At 32.0% G+C, this 18,152-nt stretch overlaps 1 protein-coding gene across 3 annotated transcripts in view; it reads left to right on the top strand.

Annotated features, from left to right (window-relative positions):
- The window catches only part of CSMD3 (CUB and Sushi multiple domains 3), a gene marked incomplete at both ends in the record, with an annotated part of 1,157,568 nt that overhangs the window by 859,306 nt on the left and 280,110 nt on the right, over positions 1–18,152 (top strand). For all 3 annotated transcript variants that reach the window (XM_081266797.1, XM_081266796.1, XM_081266795.1), the window contains 3 exons: positions 4,579–4,770; positions 6,401–6,527; positions 8,334–8,536. In XM_081266797.1, coding sequence (XP_081122923.1) covers positions 4,579–4,770; positions 6,401–6,527; positions 8,334–8,536 — 522 coding nt within the window. The remainder of the gene's footprint in view (positions 1–4,578; positions 4,771–6,400; positions 6,528–8,333; positions 8,537–18,152) is intronic.

Here is an 18,152-nt window from a genome sequence, read left to right as displayed (position 1 = left end):
TGGGAGTTCATAACCCACTTCAATCTAATGTATGAAATATGATATGTCAAGAGCTTTGTAATGTTGTGAACAACCAATAAAAAAAAAGTAAAAAAAAAAAAAAGTTTGTACTCAAAACTTTCTACGTAGAACTCAGAGCATCAGCAATTTTAAAAGGGGGGGATATTTTATCCTATCTTCTGAAAACAATGGGAAATTAATAACAATAATTTCTATAATCTTTTTGTTAATTCTTAATTTCTATAGTCTTAAAACTGGGATTGCCCTCTTGTAGCATTCTTCTAAAGTTGTAACTTCATAGTTTGATGTTGAGATTAGTGAGAATAGGTATATATCATTTTTTATTAATTTGTAAAGAAAAAGAGAATGCATAATTGTTCTTTAACACATTCTTCTTTTTTATATTCCCTTTATTTTTTTATTATGTCTGGATCAGAGATGAATATTATAGCTATTGTATGTGTTCTCAGAGTATTTCCTGTTTATGAATATGGAGGTGACATTTGACAATATGCTTTACATACCTTCTCATTAAAAAAAAAAAAGAATTCCTAGATTGTGAGTGTAGACGAGTTATAAAACACTTGTATAGCATGTGTGAGGCCCTGAGTTCCATCCCAAGCACCAGGGGATCAATAAAAAAGAAAAGAAATTAAAAAATAAGACTTTTTCTTACAAGACTAATTGCCTAAATGAAATTTAATAACAAAATATTAAATATAGTTCATAAATGTTTTATGCTTAATGCTTTGAATTAAGTCCACCAAACAGTTCTTCGGAGATTAAAATTATTGTAGAATAATCTAATTTTAATTTGTCTCCTTGTACTATTGTTATCTTTTATTAACAATAAGATTTCAAAAATCCTATATCTCAAATATATTTACTTCGCATACTTTCTTGATTTTTTTTAACAATCATTCCTTTTTTATTTAGTAATTTGAAAGTTCTTCCTTTTGGCACATAAAAGTAACAGATCTTCATTGACCATTAAATACTCTAGAACTTGCCTTAGGAGAGAGTGAGTAAAATCCCCTTAAAGAGACTAGGAAGGGCTTCTTATGTTCTCCGAAAGTCAATGTATCTCTCCACACAGAGAAGTTATAGGAATACCTCACTACTTAGTGCTATACACTTTCTGGTGACTTTAAGTATGTTATAACACAGGAAGTAAACAATGTGACTTAGTTATTTGATACCAGTGAGCTACTATATGCTTTTTTTTTTCTTTCTAGTTTACATCCAGATTAATTTGGTCATGGCTCTATGCCAAAAGAAGAGATGCAGAATTTTCTTCAGTCACCACATAAGACACAAATAAAATTTTTTTTCTCAAACATTTTTGTCTTAAAATAACTTATTTCCCTTATTCATGAGACTGTTCAGAATATTTTTTAGTCTTCTATTCTTGGAAGCTGATATAATTTTGCACCTAATTATCATTTCTGCATTTATTATAGATTTTTTTCTTACACACACACACACACACACACATATATATATATATATATATATATATATATATATATATATATATATTTGTGGAATAATAATATATATTTATTGGATTTAATGTCTTTAAGTTAGCCTCCATTATATATATATATATATATATATATATATATTTTTTTTTTTTTTTTCTGTAGTGGTTATTATAAACAAGAACACTTTACCACTGAGATACATCCCCAGACCTTTTTATTTATTTATTTATTTTTTATTTTGAGACAGGATCTTGCTAAATTGCTGAGGCTGGACTCCAAATTGCGATCCACTTTAGCCCAAGTAGCTAGGAATACAGATGTGTGCCACCATATGGGCTCAGCTACTTATACATTTTTGTAAAATATCAAAGAGAGGAAAGCTACATAGCTAGAGAACTTACATTTTGACCATTGTTTTAAGTTGTGAATCATCCTTTTTTAGTTCCTTTAGGATCTTAGTGCATTGTGCTATGACTATTGGGTTTTTAATATTTGCCTTTATTAATTTCACAATGAATATGCACATGAGGTATTCTGAGTCTAAACAAATGAATTATTATTAAGATGATGATGATGATGATGTCTGTTCCAGCCCTCCTTTGACCTGGTTCTAACCCTAAATAGCAACATGATGAAATCCTGGTGAAAAAAAATCGACACAAGTAGCCAGGGACTCTGGAGGCAAGGGATAGCAAAATGAAAAAGGCTTGCTTCGGGAATCTTTTTCCTCACTTTTGAAAGGAAGTGATAATGGTGATGAGAATCAGAGTCAAGTCCCATTTCCTTGATTTGAAAATTGAACACTGGAGAAACACTGAGGCAAGCATAAAAAACAAGTTTTATTTATAAAGAACAGAGATAGACTTCTCTGAAGAGAAGGGGCTCCAGAAGAGGCTTCCTGTCTAAGGAAGTGAGGATCCTGCCCCTATTTTACATTTCAGATTTTCTTTGTTCACATGCTTTCTCCTCCCCATATCCTGCCTAGTAACCCAAAAGGTATAGTGATCCAAGAATGGGAATGAAGCCGCCCAGGGGTAAAGGAAGGAAGGAAGTGTCCAAGGGACATATATTAAAAACCCCTACAGGGCTGGGATGTGGCTCAAGCGGTAGCGTGCTCACCTGGCATGCGTGCGACCCGGGTTCGATCCTCAGCACCACATACCAACAAAGATGTTGTGTCCGCCGAGAACTGAAAAATAAATATTGAAAATTCTCTCTCTCTCTCTCTCTCTCAAAAAAAAAAAAAAATTCCTACAATGACCATCCTGCAAGAAGGAACAATTCTCTGTAGGCAGGTTACCTTGGGCAACAGGTTGGGGAGAAGGTGGGGATTGCTCTGTAGGTATCGACATTTCATTTTCTCTTGAATCAGCCCTCATCTTTCTGACCGAATCATTCATTACCTACACTCTCCTTTTGCCTGGGCTTCAGAAGGACAGCTTCTGGGAGATGGAATGGAGAAGATCAGGGATTCTAATTCTAACCTTTAGAAATGTAAATCTGTCTCTCCAAGGGCCCCATTAGCCTCCAGTGTCTCCTGCTTTGATAGCCTAGAGATGTCTGTAAATTATGGACTTCATCCTCCATTAAAATATAATCACAAATTTCCTCCACACTCTGGAATTCTCTGGAGTTCCCTCATTGCTCACGTAGTTGTAAATCAACTTCTTAAAGGTTGCACTTGCCTCAGATTTCAGTAAATTCATGCAGACTGTCCTAACTTTGCAGAAAACCAAATGTTTCCTCTCTATTTCAGATTGACAACAAGTAGAAATCTTCTATAACCCCCCCATGAGAATTTTTGAAATATCTACTTTTTCTGGCTCAAGTACAATATAAAAATTGAGTTAATCAAACTTATTATAGTTTATATTACCTCTTGATAGGTAAAATACACTTTAAACACAGGATTCACTTTCTTCCAAGTTTATAAAAGTAAGGGAGTCAAAAATTATATTTTCATTTGACATGTTTGTTACTTGGATAGTTATATTTTCACATTTTTGTCTGGATTTAAAATTTTTAGGATATAGTTCTAGTAGCTTAGTTTATCAGCTTTTAAAAAAATGTATTTGTTTTTCTATTCACTTTTGACACTAAATATGTTTCTTCTTCACTTCAATCAATTCTCCAAGCATCTGAAAAACATTTGATATCTAACAATTCATTTTAACTTTAATACTTGCTAGAGTTGATATAGCCCCTTCTACAGTTCTTGCTGACAAGCTATAAATTGAGGACTCCCTTAATCCCTTTGTATTCAGTAATTTTGAATGCTCACATAATACAAATGAAAGGCCAGATAAAGATGTACATAGGCTTGGGCCAGAAGGGGCCCAAGTGCAAAAGCTTCTGTCCCCATGGAGTTTTGACAGGATACCTTTCTAGCATGTGGGTATGTTCACCAATCTGGAAGCTCTCAAAACCGTCTCTGTAAATTGTTTAGGAAATTCCATTTCATAGACACAGTGAACTAAATCATTGGCTTGGTAATTAATCTTTAGCCCCTCTCCTCTTCATGAAAGTAAGTGTGTGTTGGAGGTAAGGTGGTAAGGGCTGAGTTCCAACCTTCTAGTCAAATGGTTAGTTCCTTTTGCAACATATCAGCATTCTTCAAAAGACAGGCAATCCTTTTGATCATACACTCAGGTATGATTGAAAGCAGCTTATTGTAGGTAACAAAAGATGTTCCACTCCTGTCACTCAGGAAATTCCAAGGGTGTTAGGAACTGTAATGCCAAGAACTGAGGACAAAAACTAAATATACATTTCTTCTTATAGTATAGTAGACCTGTCAGAATCTAATATGAACTATAAAATCATGTGGAGTAGGCAGGAAGCTTATTTCTACAAGCCTTTACATAGTCATAGAGACCATATCACTGATGAATTTGAAAAAATTGAAAAGTATAACAATTTCTAGTTTTTAAGAAAAAAGAGCTCTATTTTGTGTACTGTCAGTTAAATATATAAGAGCAATAAAACTAGGAAAAAGTATACAATCATTTGAAATAGTGAGGTAAAGGAATAATTTGTGTAGTTTTAAATTCTCTTGCTATTTTTTTCCTTTAATCAATTTATGTATTTCTCTCAGGTTTTGAACTTTCACATTGTGAAGATCCTGGTATTCCACAATTTGGATACAAGATCAGTGACCAAGGCCACTTTGCTGGTAGCACTATCATTTATGGATGCAATCCAGGCTACACTCTGCATGGAAGCAGCCTTCTGAAGTGCATGACAGGGGAGAGAAGGGCATGGGACTATCCTCTGCCTTCCTGTATTGGTAGGATACTCTTTTAGACTTCCCATAAATATGTTCATGGAAATGTTACCAAAACATACTCTAAATATTCAAATTATTATCTCTGTCCACACACAACTCATATCTTAAATCAGGAAATTAATGAACTAATAATCCATAGGGAAGATCAACAGGTTGAAAATCAAAGCAAGAATTAACACTCTAGCTTCAAGGGAGAATTTCCGTTTTTAGAAAACAGGTTTTGCTTTTGAGGCCTTCCAACTGATTGGATGAGGTCTATCTGCATTACTGAGGGTAATCTTCCTAAACTGTTAGCCACATCTACAGAATACTTTCATACCTAGATTAGCATTTGATTAAATAACTGGGTATTATAGCTTGACTAAGTGGACACACAAAATTAATCACCACAGAGTGGTACAATATACTAAGATCTTTGAAACAAATCTGCATAAATGGAGCTTACTAATTTGAGTCATATTCTATGTACTAGAGTCTCTTCCAAACCATAAAACTTTCTGTCTTTAATCTTTTTTTGGCCTAATAATAGTAGTAATAATGATAAACAGCAACAAAAATATTATTCAGTCACTGAATCTGAATAAAATAGAAACAGAGAATAAGAAAAATAAATATGAGTATTTTCCTATACTTAAGCTAAAAGTAAAATGGTTTTATTGTTGCTTAATTTTTGGCAGAACGATAATCTGGGGAATATTTAAATGTATAATGCATTACACAGTGTTTTCCCTGTTTCTAGGGTTTAGAAATATAGGTCAGTATAGTCAACAAAATTCTTAGATTCTCTGTTCTCCAATACATACCGTTTTTTCCAGATTATATCCTTACCAGAGAAGGATCACTTCAAAAATCCCGAGAGTATCAGATAGAATTAAAATAAGGAGGGATTTCTCAAAAAATAAAATTATAATTACATTGTATAAAAATACTTATATTTTTAATTCAATAAATTTTATAAAACTTAGAGGCCACGTTGAATCAAAACTAAATTAGACTTAATTGAACTAAAAATATAATAAAAATGCTAGTTTGACTTTGGGGAGGTTGAAAGGGGAAAAGTTTAGGGTGATTTAAAAGGGAATAAAAGGACACTGAAATTTAGAATGCCGCAGGGGACTGCAGTAAAGATTAGTTTTTCTGAGAGATGGGATAGGAAGATGATGAATTATTCAAGTCACTAGCAGTGAGCAACTCACCATCTGTTTCCCTTTTAAAATTATCATTACTTTTGTGTATTTATTTATTTATTTTTAATTTTTGGTTTTTTTGTGTACCAGGGATTGAACTCAGGGACACTGGACCACTGAGCCACATCCCTAATCCTATTTTGTATTTTATTAGAGACAGGGTCTCAGTGAATTGCTTAATTTCTTGCTAAATTGCTGAGGTTGGCTTTGAATTCGAGATCCTCCTGCCTCTTTTATGTGATCTAATTTGAGATTATGTTATTTTATTACACAATATATCCTTGCTTCGATTAATATCTTGATCTAAGAATGCTTATACAAATGTTTATTTTCAAGAAGAGGGGAGATTAAATTTTCCTTAATGTGAAAAAATTCATACTCTTGGAAAAATTATAGATTGTTTTGGAAAGACTCTCATTGAATTGTGACTTAAAATTTTTTAGCTGAATGTGGAGGTCGTTTTAAAGGAGAGTCATCGGGAAGAATCTTATCTCCTGGTTATCCTTTTCCATATGACAATAATCTGCGTTGCATGTGGATGATTGAGGTAGATCCAGGAAACATTGTCAGGTAAGTAGATTTCATTTTCTCAAAGCTACTAGGAAATCTGATTTTCTTGATCAGTTCCTTTGTATGATATCAATCAAATATCAAGATTTTTCAATACTATTGACCTTGGTAATGGAAAACATGGTTTCATTAGCTTAAATTATTTTTAAAAAGTACTCATTAGAATGATTTATTGGGGCTGGGGATGTGGCTCAAGCGGTAGCGCGCTCGCCTGGCATGCGTGCGACCCGGGTTCGATCCTCAGCACCACATACCAACAAAGATGTTGTGTCCGCCGAGAACTAAAAAATAAATATTAAAAATTCTCTCTGTCTCTCTCTCCCCTCTCTCACTCTCTCTTTTAAAAAAAAAAAAAGAATGATTTATTGATTTTGGATTTGTAGGCTGCAAAGTTAACTCATGAAACCATTTAGGAGAAAACTTTTCCTACTTATAAGAGAATACAGAGGTTGAAATTCTTCCCTGCTTCTTGTGGACTTTGTTCTTTCAATTCTTGATAACTCAGGATGCTGAATCCATCATTTTGATAAGTATACAAAGTTGTTCAAGTCACTAAGTGCAACCTCACTGGCATTTAGAAGAAATAAGGTAAAAAGAATTTAATAGCATTTCCCATCTTCCCTGGTCTCAGGCACATTTCTGAAGCAACAGCTCTCTGCCCATTAACAGTGCTGAGTTTAGGTAGGTGGCTTGCAATTGTTCCAGTCATTGCCCCATACATGAGTGCAGAACCGCAGCCTTCGAGATCAACACAAGTCAAGTTTCCAAGGCTAACACAGCTCTCATACCCCATTTTACTTATTATGCCTTTGACTGAGAGTGGATTAATAAATGAACAGTCATCCTTGACTTATAGGCTAATTAGTGAGTTTTTGCTCATTAATAACATTTAATTTAAGAATTGCTGTTCATACAAATGAAATTTCAGGCAGGCTTCTAGGTGGTGTACTCCTATGAATTTCAGGATGCAGTATGAACTGGTACACTGCTTTTGCAAGAAAATATGTGTAACTCAAAACAGGTTTCCTTGTATCTATCCCTAGCTTATCTTCCTTTAGTTTATATCATGCATTTCTTTATTTAAATATCAGACATATTAAACTTGGAAATATTAAATTCAATAGGCTTCTGAGGTTTTGTTAAAGAACAATAACTAATATTTATATGCAACCCAAATGTAAAGCTGTGACAATTCATATATCAAACAAGAAAGTTTATTTACTGTTAAGTGTGTTGATATAACAGGAATGCTAATTTTGTCTAGATTAGACATTAAACAGAACAAATTTAATGTGAAACAGTGGTTAAAGTGTATACTGTGAGATCAGACAAATTAAGTTCAGTTTATGAGTCAGCTACCCTTTGTGCAATTATTTAATTTATCTAAACTCTGTTTGCCACATTTGTAAAATTGAGATTAAAATTGTTCCTGCTCCATTAGTCATTATAACAATTTAACAAGGAAAATATTCATAATACATTTGTGCAGCCTTGCACATACAAGAACCTCTATAAATTTTACCTTTAGTTATCAAGGTTAACATTCATAAACACTGAAAAGACTGTATACCTGAAATTTATGTAGTTTGCAAAGGTGATTAAATAGTGTTTTTAATTGTGTTCTGAAGAAATAAATTTTATTGTTCAAGAAAAAATAATTAAAATTACATATGCTATTTACCTAATTCATTTTTCATCTCAGTAAAAAGAAATATTCAGTAAAAACTACAGTGCAAATTCATTTTTTTCTTATTTAAAATTTAATCATTGTTTAAAATAATCAGAGATACTATCATTCACCCACAGCCTGCAGTTTCTTGCTTTTGATACGGAAGCATCACATGACATACTGCGAGTTTGGGATGGTCCACCAGAAAATGAGATGCTTTTAAAGGAAATTAGTGGATCTCTCATTCCTGAAGGAATTCACAGCACCCTCAACATAGTAACCATTCAGTTTGATACAGATTTTTATATCAGCAAATCTGGATTTGCAATTCAGTTTTCAAGTAAGTTTTTAAAATTATTTTAAATGTGAAGCATTAATACTATTAAAATAGTCCTCTTTACTGTTTGAAATTATAATTTTAAAATGATAATGATATTAAATATTTGTATTTTGGGTCTTCTAATTTCTCTTTAGCGAAGGTAAATTGGACTTGGAAAAAAGAAATGCAGTGAACTTTGAATATTAATTATTAGGACTGCCTTTGCAGTTGTCCAACCAATTGTCCTTAAAGTAAAGGTCAAGTTGAAATAATTCAGCCAATTATATTGCACCAATAAAAAGCAAAAAGAAAGAATATATATATATATATATATTTGTACTGGGGATTGAACTTCTGATCTCAAGTATTTGGGATAAGGGATGCTTAACCTGTATAAATCTGTAATACAGTTATTTAATTAACTAAATTATTTAATTTCTTTCTTTCATATATATATATATATATTTGTACTGGGGATTGAACCCAGAGGCACTCTGACACTAAGCCACATCCCTAGCCCTTTTTTAAAAAATTTTGAGGCAGGGTCTTGCTATGCTGCTTAGAGTCTTCATAAGTTGTTGAGGTTAGCCTTGAACTAGTGATCCTCCTGTCTAAGCTTCTCTTGTGGCAAGTATTACAGGTGTGTGACACCAAACTGGCTGTACCTACATTTTGATGGTGATCAGGCACATGAGTTCAGCCACTGAATTTTCCACCTTGAGACTTTTCATAATTTCAGATTAGGCATGCTCAAACTACAATTTAACATACTGTACATTGTAATATTTTAAAATGTGATATTTTTGTAGATAAGGAAGAAAATGAGTATTTGTCATTACAAAAATGCAAATATATATTTTTACTGATTTTATTTTTATTCTGTTTAATATCTTAATTACACATTCATAGATATTTTTGACAAAATAGTTTAGACTATTTTTAAATTAACACTTTCCTATAACAATGAAATACCATTCACTCTAAGTAATTATCAGTGTTCCCTTGTTTTGATTTTTTTCTGGCTAAATATATGTTGCTTTTAATAATGAATTGTAGTGTAGTGATTGGAGAAAATGAATGCAAAGTTTAAAAATTCAAATGTTAATTTTACTTTCATTGTGAACACATGATCTCTTTGAGAAAATTATCTAATGAATCCTCTATTTGTATAGTCTTTAAAAGTCATACTAACAGAAACCTATCAAAGATTTCCAAGACCATATAGTTGTCAAACTAGTATGTCAAAATAGTTGTTTGACATCATTGACTAAAACAATGAATTATTTTGTATTATACAAATTAAGCTTATGTGAGAGACAAGTCCAAAAGTCAGTAGTTGTGAATTTGCTCTTTAAGCATATCTTTTGACAAAAAGATATGAAAATGGTCATATACTCAATGAATATAAGCGACTTCTAATTGTGAAACCTTTGCCAACTCTATATTATTGATATTTGTATCTTCTACTTCCTACTTTTTCTTTTGTTTTGAAGTAGGGGCAATATGCCAGAGAACTGTTCAACTTCTGTTGTTTCTAGTGGTAGTTTGACAACTAACAATTCTCTTTTCTTTTATCTTACATTATTATTAAATAATATTTTTATTCTAAATGGCTATTGTAATTCAAAATTAAAAAATGAATCTATATACATTAATGTGAAAAGGTACTTCTTTCTGGCTTAGTGTTAGTGATTATAAAGTGCACCTGGTTCAAGCAAACAGGCTGTTATATGTGCATTTCAGAGAATTTCCAATTGGATATTATCTTTAATATTAATACTTCATTTTTATATCTAATATGCTTGTAGGGCCTATTAAAGTTAAAGTTACAATTGAATGTTATACATCGTGAAACACGTCAATCAATGCAAATTAGTCTATCAGAAATCTTCAGTAATGTTCATGCTTCCTCAGATTTCCAAGTGTTAAGATTTCAAATGGGAAAATATTATTTTTATGAATCAGATGTTGATTAATGCCAAGAACCACTTTAAGTGCTTTGAATACATGACCTTATTTAATCCTCACTCAGGGACACTCAATCACTGAGCCACATCCTCAGCCTTTTGTGTTTTTTATTTAAAGATAGGATCTCACTGAGTTGCTTAACACCTAGCTTTTGCTGAGGCTGGCTTTGAACTCTTGATCCTCATGCCTCAGCCTCAAGAGCCATTGGGATTACAGGCATGTGCCATGGCACCTAGCTATGCAAATCTTAATTTCATCACACACACACACACACACACACACACACCAGAGAGAGAGAAAGAGAGAGAGAGAAAAGAGCACGAGAGAGAGCTTTCTGTTACCAAAGATTCTTTCACCTATAATGTTACTTAAATTTTGCTCATTTTTCTAAACTCAGTGTAAAGAATTCTTCAATAGTAAAACATTTTCTGACTATTTTGCATCTATTATTATGCATCTTTCACTAAGTGTATTTTTTCCAGATAAAAGTAAGAATACATTATTTAATATTTCATCATTCTGGAGGTGTTTTAAATATGTGATCTTTGCTTTCCCAAATATATTGTAGGTTCCTTTGTCTCCTGCAATATCCATATAGAATCATGATTTCATTTGGGCAATCATGTAATATACTGACCAAATCAAAGATGGTTTTGAAAGTAAAAGGAAACATTATTTAAAATATATTCAGAATATTGTACTCAAACCTACGCATAAAACAGGACAATCCTAGATGAGAATATATTGTCATTTTAATTGTCAGATTTTCATTTAATCTTCCTTTATCCTCCCACCTCCATCATTCCTATTTTTCTTTTGAGCAAATAGCTGTTGTTTATTGGAAGTCAAAATAGTAAAAAAATGAGTCAGGCAATGGTAGCAGAAAAGTTTTCATCAAAATTTTGCAACCAATGAAATGTATTTCACTAACTTGGTGAAAAGTGAATTTAACTGGAATGTAGGTCACTTACCAACTTTATAATCTTCATCAAGCCACTATCAGGAGCCTCTTGACTTCTATTTCATGATCTATTCATTCTTTGTAGAATCTGCAGCTTGGCCACTTGGTGATACATTCTGCAAGGCACTTTTGCTTAATCAGAGCTACTTAAGTCTGACATGGCCACCTCATGCTGTCCTATGTGCTGTCCTTGATTCTCAGCAGTCAGCCTCTATATCCCCTGCTTAAATTTGTAATCTGCCTGTCTTATTCCACTTTAGTTCCTCGGGGAGGACATCACTGGGTATCATGCTGTCATTTGCCCACAGAATAGTCAATTGACAGAGCATTTTCTATGCTCTTCACTCTTTGACCTCTCTGTTAAGAATCTGTCCCTGCTGGGTGGTACAAAATACTAAGGCTCATAGCTTATACTGTTAAAAATTCTCAAGGAAACAGATCCCTTAGCTATGAAAGGTTGTAGTCCCCCCAACCTTAAAGGACCACATGGTGCCCCTGATTTTGTTCCCAATCTCATTATTGTTCCCAATCTTATTATTGTTCTATGCATTGCTGTAATAGACAACAAGTTACTCACTTCAAATTTTTCTCCACATTTCTGCCTGCCTGACCATTCTGAAATACAAATTGCATATCAATCCTAAGTTTAAAATCATTTCATGGCCACCTGGTTCTAAACTTAGAACTCTGGCATTACATTTAAAACTTCCACAATTTGTACCTACCTTACCTGCCAACTTTGTCAGCTAAAATATCCATACATTCAGTCAACTGCACTGCTATGAAAGAAAATATTCCTTCACATTACTGTTTCTTTTAAAAACTATTTTCTATATTCCTGGAACAATTATGTCCACATTCAAAAATCTATAGTCATTTTCCAAGGTCCAGGTCAAACAATACTTATAGTGTCAATGAACTCCTAGACAGAATCTGTTCCTTCTACATTTGCACTATACTGGTCATGTATGCATAGTATGTTAGAGCTCTTAAATTTCATGTTTTGATCAGGATATTCCTGTTTTATGCCTATTGTTCTGGCATCATGACTGGTTTGGCATCTGGCCTGTATTTTCCATTTCTGACAAAGTATCATTATTAATATTTCATTCAAATAAACCATAGTAGATGTGTTTTTAATTTCTACTTTGTATTTCATCTTATCTAGTAATGTGAGACATGTTTACAGTACTCAGAGTAATTATAACACATTGTTAAATCTGAAAGACGAATACTGATAACTGGCATCTCTTTTCCAACCTTTTCTAGATGTCAACTAATTCAAACCCCCCTTTCTAGGACAATGTGTAGGATACATACATACAAAAATAAAAATTTCTGTTATAAATCCCTAACCCATTCTGACCATGGATGGTAAGGAGAGAAACATTTGACACTGTTGCCCTCACAGCTATTTTCTTATAACAGGTAGATATGCCATTGTCTTTGTTGTAGTTTGAAAGTAACACAAAATTGCCAGACCACAAATTGTCAGGATTAATAGAAATATGTGTTCTTGAAATATGTATAGAAATAGAGGCTTCACAGTCAGTCAGGTTGTAGACTTCTAAAATATCGTCTGAAAGTTTTTCTATACTTGCTCTTTTAGTGTGAATTCAAACCCTATTATTTATCACAAAGGTGCCATTTTATTATTTTGCAGTAGGCCTTTATGTCAGCAGTGAAATTTTAAAAAGTACTTGCTTAATGAGAAAGTATGTGTGGATATCCATTTGCTTAGAAAGCTGATGTCCACCATTATGTTAATTCAGCCAAAAGGGTAATGGAAAAGAACCTAAGCAGAGATCAACAAGGATATTGCACAAACCCATTCTTGAAAAAGTTGAAACTAAGTTTCAAAGGACAGCAGGAAAGAATCTAGAGTAATCTTTTTTATTACTGTTTACAAACCCAAATATTTTATAGCTCTTAAATACATTTTTTATGAATCAGGTAATTCCATCTGATCACATTTCATTAAATTATACTTAAATAAGTCATAAATAATTTTTAGAGGGACAAATATATTTTGATGTTTTTTCCTGTCTGACCAAAATTATAGGAATACTGGATTAAATGAGACATTATTGCCTGTGTATCATTTTAATGTTTTATAAGCTATTGAAGAAGGCATTGAATTATACTAAACTAGAAAGTCAAATTAACTGGTGATTTGAAGCCATGCTAATGTTTTAAATATATCTTCATTTTAAAGTATGTGATATATTGAATATATTCTGATCACCTTAAAGTACCTGACTTCATGGTGCAACTTAAAAGCTGTACAAAAGCTTATAAGTTGAATTTAGTCTCATTTGTTTATTTTTTGCCTATGATTTAGGGATCATACCTATGAAGGTGAGTTTTCTTCATTTTTATTTTAATTCATTCTGGGAAGAACAATTAACATGAAATCCAACTTCTTAACAGTTTTTTAGGTGTAGAATATCTTATTCTTAACTAGAGGTCTGATGTTAAAAAGCAGCTGCTCTAAAGCTTATTCTTTTTGCTTAGCTGAATATCATGCCCATTTTTGGTTAGTAACTACCATTTTCATTTCTCTCCAGCTCCTGGCAAAAAGTAGTCCAGTCTTTGTTTCTATGAAGTGACTATTTTATATCCATCATAGAAGTTGGATCATGCAGTACTTTCCTTACATGACTGGCTTATTTCAAGTAGCATAATATTCTCCAGGATGGTTCATATTTTCACATTTTGAAGAATCATTTTATTGTATTTTTATTTGATTTCTTTGTGGTACAGGAATTTTATTTAACCTGGGGCTCAACTAAGCTACATCCCCAGATATTCTTTAAATAAATATTTTTAGACAGGGACTCTCTAAGTTGCCTAAACTGTACTGGAATTTGTGATCCTTCTGCTTCAGCCTCCCAAGTCTCTGGGATTATAGGCATGCACCATTTTAGCAAAGTCTTTCCTTTTCAAGGCAGAAATATTCTATTTTAAGTATTATATTCTGTGTGTATAACACATTTTCTTTTCTGTCTGTGGAAACTCAGATTATTTCTATATCTTCGCTATTGCAAATAGCCCTTCAATGATATATGGGAATGCTAATATCTCTTCTAGATCCTGATTTTAGTTATTTCCGATAAATATCTAACGTGTATTGTTGGATAATGTGGTAGTAGTTCTATTTCTAATTTTTTGAGGAACATCCATGCTGTTTTCCATAGTGGCTTCACCATTGTGCCTTTTCACAGTGCGCCTGTATTCTATTCTCTATTCTTGGCAAAACTTGCTGAATTTTTCATAAATATCATCCTGATAATTTTGAGGTGAGATATCATTGTAATTTGGATTTACATACCCTTCAGAATTAGTGACTTTTTTTACACATACCTGTTAACCAATTCATGAATTCTTTAGAGAAATGTCTATTCAAGTCCTTACACCATTTTTTTAATCAGGTCATTTTTACACTTGCTATTAAGCTGTAGAGGTTATTTATCTACTTAAGACATTACCCTGTTATGAAATTCTAGATAAAAATATATTCTATTCCATAGATTGTTATTTTATTATGCTTTCTCTTTGCTCTGCAAAAGCTTTTAAGTTGAATTTAGTCTCATTTGCTTATTTTTGCTTTTTTTGCCTATGCTTATGAAGTCATTGCCAAGACCAAGGTCATGAAGCTTTTTCCCCCATGTTTTCTTCCAGGAGTTTTATAGTTTCAGATCTATATACTCCATTTGAATTGCTTATAATCCATCTGAATTGATTTTTTGGGTATGACATAATTTTCCAATTTCATTCTTTTGCATGTGAATACCTCATTTTCCAAATACCATTTCTTAAAGAGACTTACTTTCGTCACTGTGTATTACTGGCACCCTGGTGAATAGTGAGTGCCTTGTATATGCATGCATTTATTTGTTGTCTCTCTACTTTGTTCCTTTGTTCTATATATTGATTTTTATGATTACCATAAATTTGTAATGTATGTTTGAAATCAGGCAGTCTGATGCCTCTAGCTTTGCTTTTTCACTATTTTGATTTGGTTATTGGGATTATTTGTGGTTTCATATGAATTGTAGAGTTATTTTTTCTTCTATTTTTGTAAAAAAAAAAAAGCCACTGGGATTTTGAAAGAGATTATATTAAATCTGTAGATCACTTCAGGTAGAATGGACATTTTAATAATTCATGAAAACAGATCCTTTTCCAATTTGTTTCTTTATAAATTTTTTTCATCAGTGAAATTTAAAGAGTTTTTGGAATACAAGTCCTTCATAGCCATAGCTGTTATTCCTATTTTATTCTTGTTGATGCTATTGTAAATGGAACTGTTTTCCTAATATTTTTCAGATAAAATTGTTTTTATAAAGAAAAACAACTGATTTTTGTATGTTGATTTCATATCCTGCAACCTTCTGAATTAGTTTTTTGGTGCTAATTTTAAATGTATTATTTAGCATTCCCTACATATAAGATTATGTCACCTGCAAATAGGGACAATATTATTTATTCCTTTCCCATTTAGATGACTTTCACTTATTTCTCTTGCTAATTGCTCTCGCCTGGACTTCCAGTACTATATTTAATAGAAGTGGCAAGAGAGAAAATTTTGTGTTATTTCTGATTCTAGGAAAATCTTGTTTTTTAATTATGGAGTATTATGCTAGGAACAGACTTTTCATATGTGGCATTTATTGAATTACTCTTTTTTATATTTCTAGTTTATTGAGTTTTTTTTTTAATCATGAAAGGATGTGTTTGTCAAGTACTTTCAAATAAATTTTAGATTATTTTACCTTAATTTTAAAATAAATGAAAATAAATAAACACAGGGTCATGTTTTATAACTGGTAGAGCACCTACCTAGCTTTCATAGGGCCTTGGGTTAGATTTCTAGCATGGCACACAAAAGCATTATGTCCTATGAAGTCATCGATTGAACATACCAACAATTTAAATGTGTTAGTGATAGAAATAAAAATAAGAATATATATTAAAAAAACACTTCTCAGAAGCAATAATAAATTGAGTATGACTAAGAAACCAATTAAAGAATGAGCATATGTCCCACAAATGATTATTTTGCATAATTTAATATTCTGATAATTCACATGAAGAAGATATTTCTTTGTGATATATGTCATTTTAGCTTTTATAAATCATTTTATTTTGAAGATAATTTTTGTTTAGAAAACTTTTGAGAAGTTTATTAATAGTATCAATTTTGTTACTCAATACATATTTCAAATAACGTAACTTTGTTTTTAGCTTCTTGTTTCCTGCTTAAGAATTTTTCAGTTTGAATGACAATCACTAGAGTTGAATATCCATTTTATTGTTTTAATGCTGCCCCTCTTAGACTGTGTTTCTTTGAAGAGAATTAATGCTAACTATTCATATTTGCATCTCTAGAATTTGACACAGTACCTGGCACTTGGTACTTAATAAACGTTAAATGAAGCTGATTAAATAGGCAAATTTTCTACTAATATAAAACTAAAAAAAAACCAGTTATTAAATATTTTAACAAATAACTTTTTTTTCTTTTTTACTGATTAATTTGTCATCCCAAAATATTAGAATTTTATTTCAAATTCAAATTTCACATAATTTTCTGTAATGTTTGTATAAAAATTCAGTTTACTTTATAGGTAATTTTAACAGTTTTCAACTTTTTGTTTCTACAAAAATTATATAATTGTTTATGTTCTCACTGTGTCTACATATTAGATAATTACAACCAAGGAAAGCAGGGAAAGTCTCCAATTTATGCATATCTCCAACATCAAGCATATTACATGGTTTAACAATTGTCTAGCAAATAAATAAATACATATACTTGTTATGAAGAGATTTATATATCCTGGGAAGTACATTCTTTTCTACACAATGCATTAAGCAACTTTGTTTCCCTCCAAGGTTGAGGTGAATGTCTCTGTCATGCTGTCATCTGCTTAAACTGACTTGCCATATCAATACATGTATCCTTAGTAATATAATGAAATTCTAAAGATAGCCTCACATCTGAGTAGCTGGAAAAGTGTAGGCCTAATAATGATGTTGAACATTCTTTATAAAATTGATGGATCATGTACAAAGCAAGGGTTCAATCAAGGGCAAAATTCTCCTGTGTGAAGTCTATAGGTTACCTATAGGTAACCTATAGGTTACCGTCTGCATTTCAGATATTTTCTGATTGATTTGACTTAGGATGCGATTTTTCTTTCAGGTTAAATAGACCCATTACCCAACTTGATTTCCTTATAGATAGTGAAGTGGAGAATAGAGTGTCATTTTTGTAGTCAATACAAAAATATGTGGCAAGAAGACTGGAAAAGAGGACTGTAAGGTCTTATGAATACCAAATATGACCTTGCTGAAGACTCCTGATGAATTGCAAAAGTATGTAACACTGCTTCTTAGACAAACTGTACAGCAAATATTAAAATCTAATAGTCTTTAAAAATTTATTTTAGAATTGATATTTCATAGAATTTTTCATATAATTGTTGGAAAGGAACTTAAGATCCTATCTGATCCTAAATCAATGATGTAAAATATTACTATGCCAGCTTTAGAGATGAGGCAGCTAAAATTCAAAGAAGTATACAAGATAATCAATAACCCCTTCTTAAATACAGTAGAAACCAGAATCTAAGTCTCCTGCTTCAACCACCATTATTTATTCAAGTGCATAAAATACAAAGTGTTCGTTTTTTTAAAAGGACT

Source organism: Spermophilus citellus (assembly GCF_964194105.1).
Source record: "Spermophilus citellus genome assembly, chromosome: 14".
In the NCBI taxonomy this organism is placed as follows: domain Eukaryota; kingdom Metazoa; phylum Chordata; class Mammalia; order Rodentia; family Sciuridae; genus Spermophilus; species Spermophilus citellus.
The sequence above is the reverse complement of the archived record's forward strand: the minus strand, read 5'-3'. Positions and strand labels throughout refer to the sequence as shown.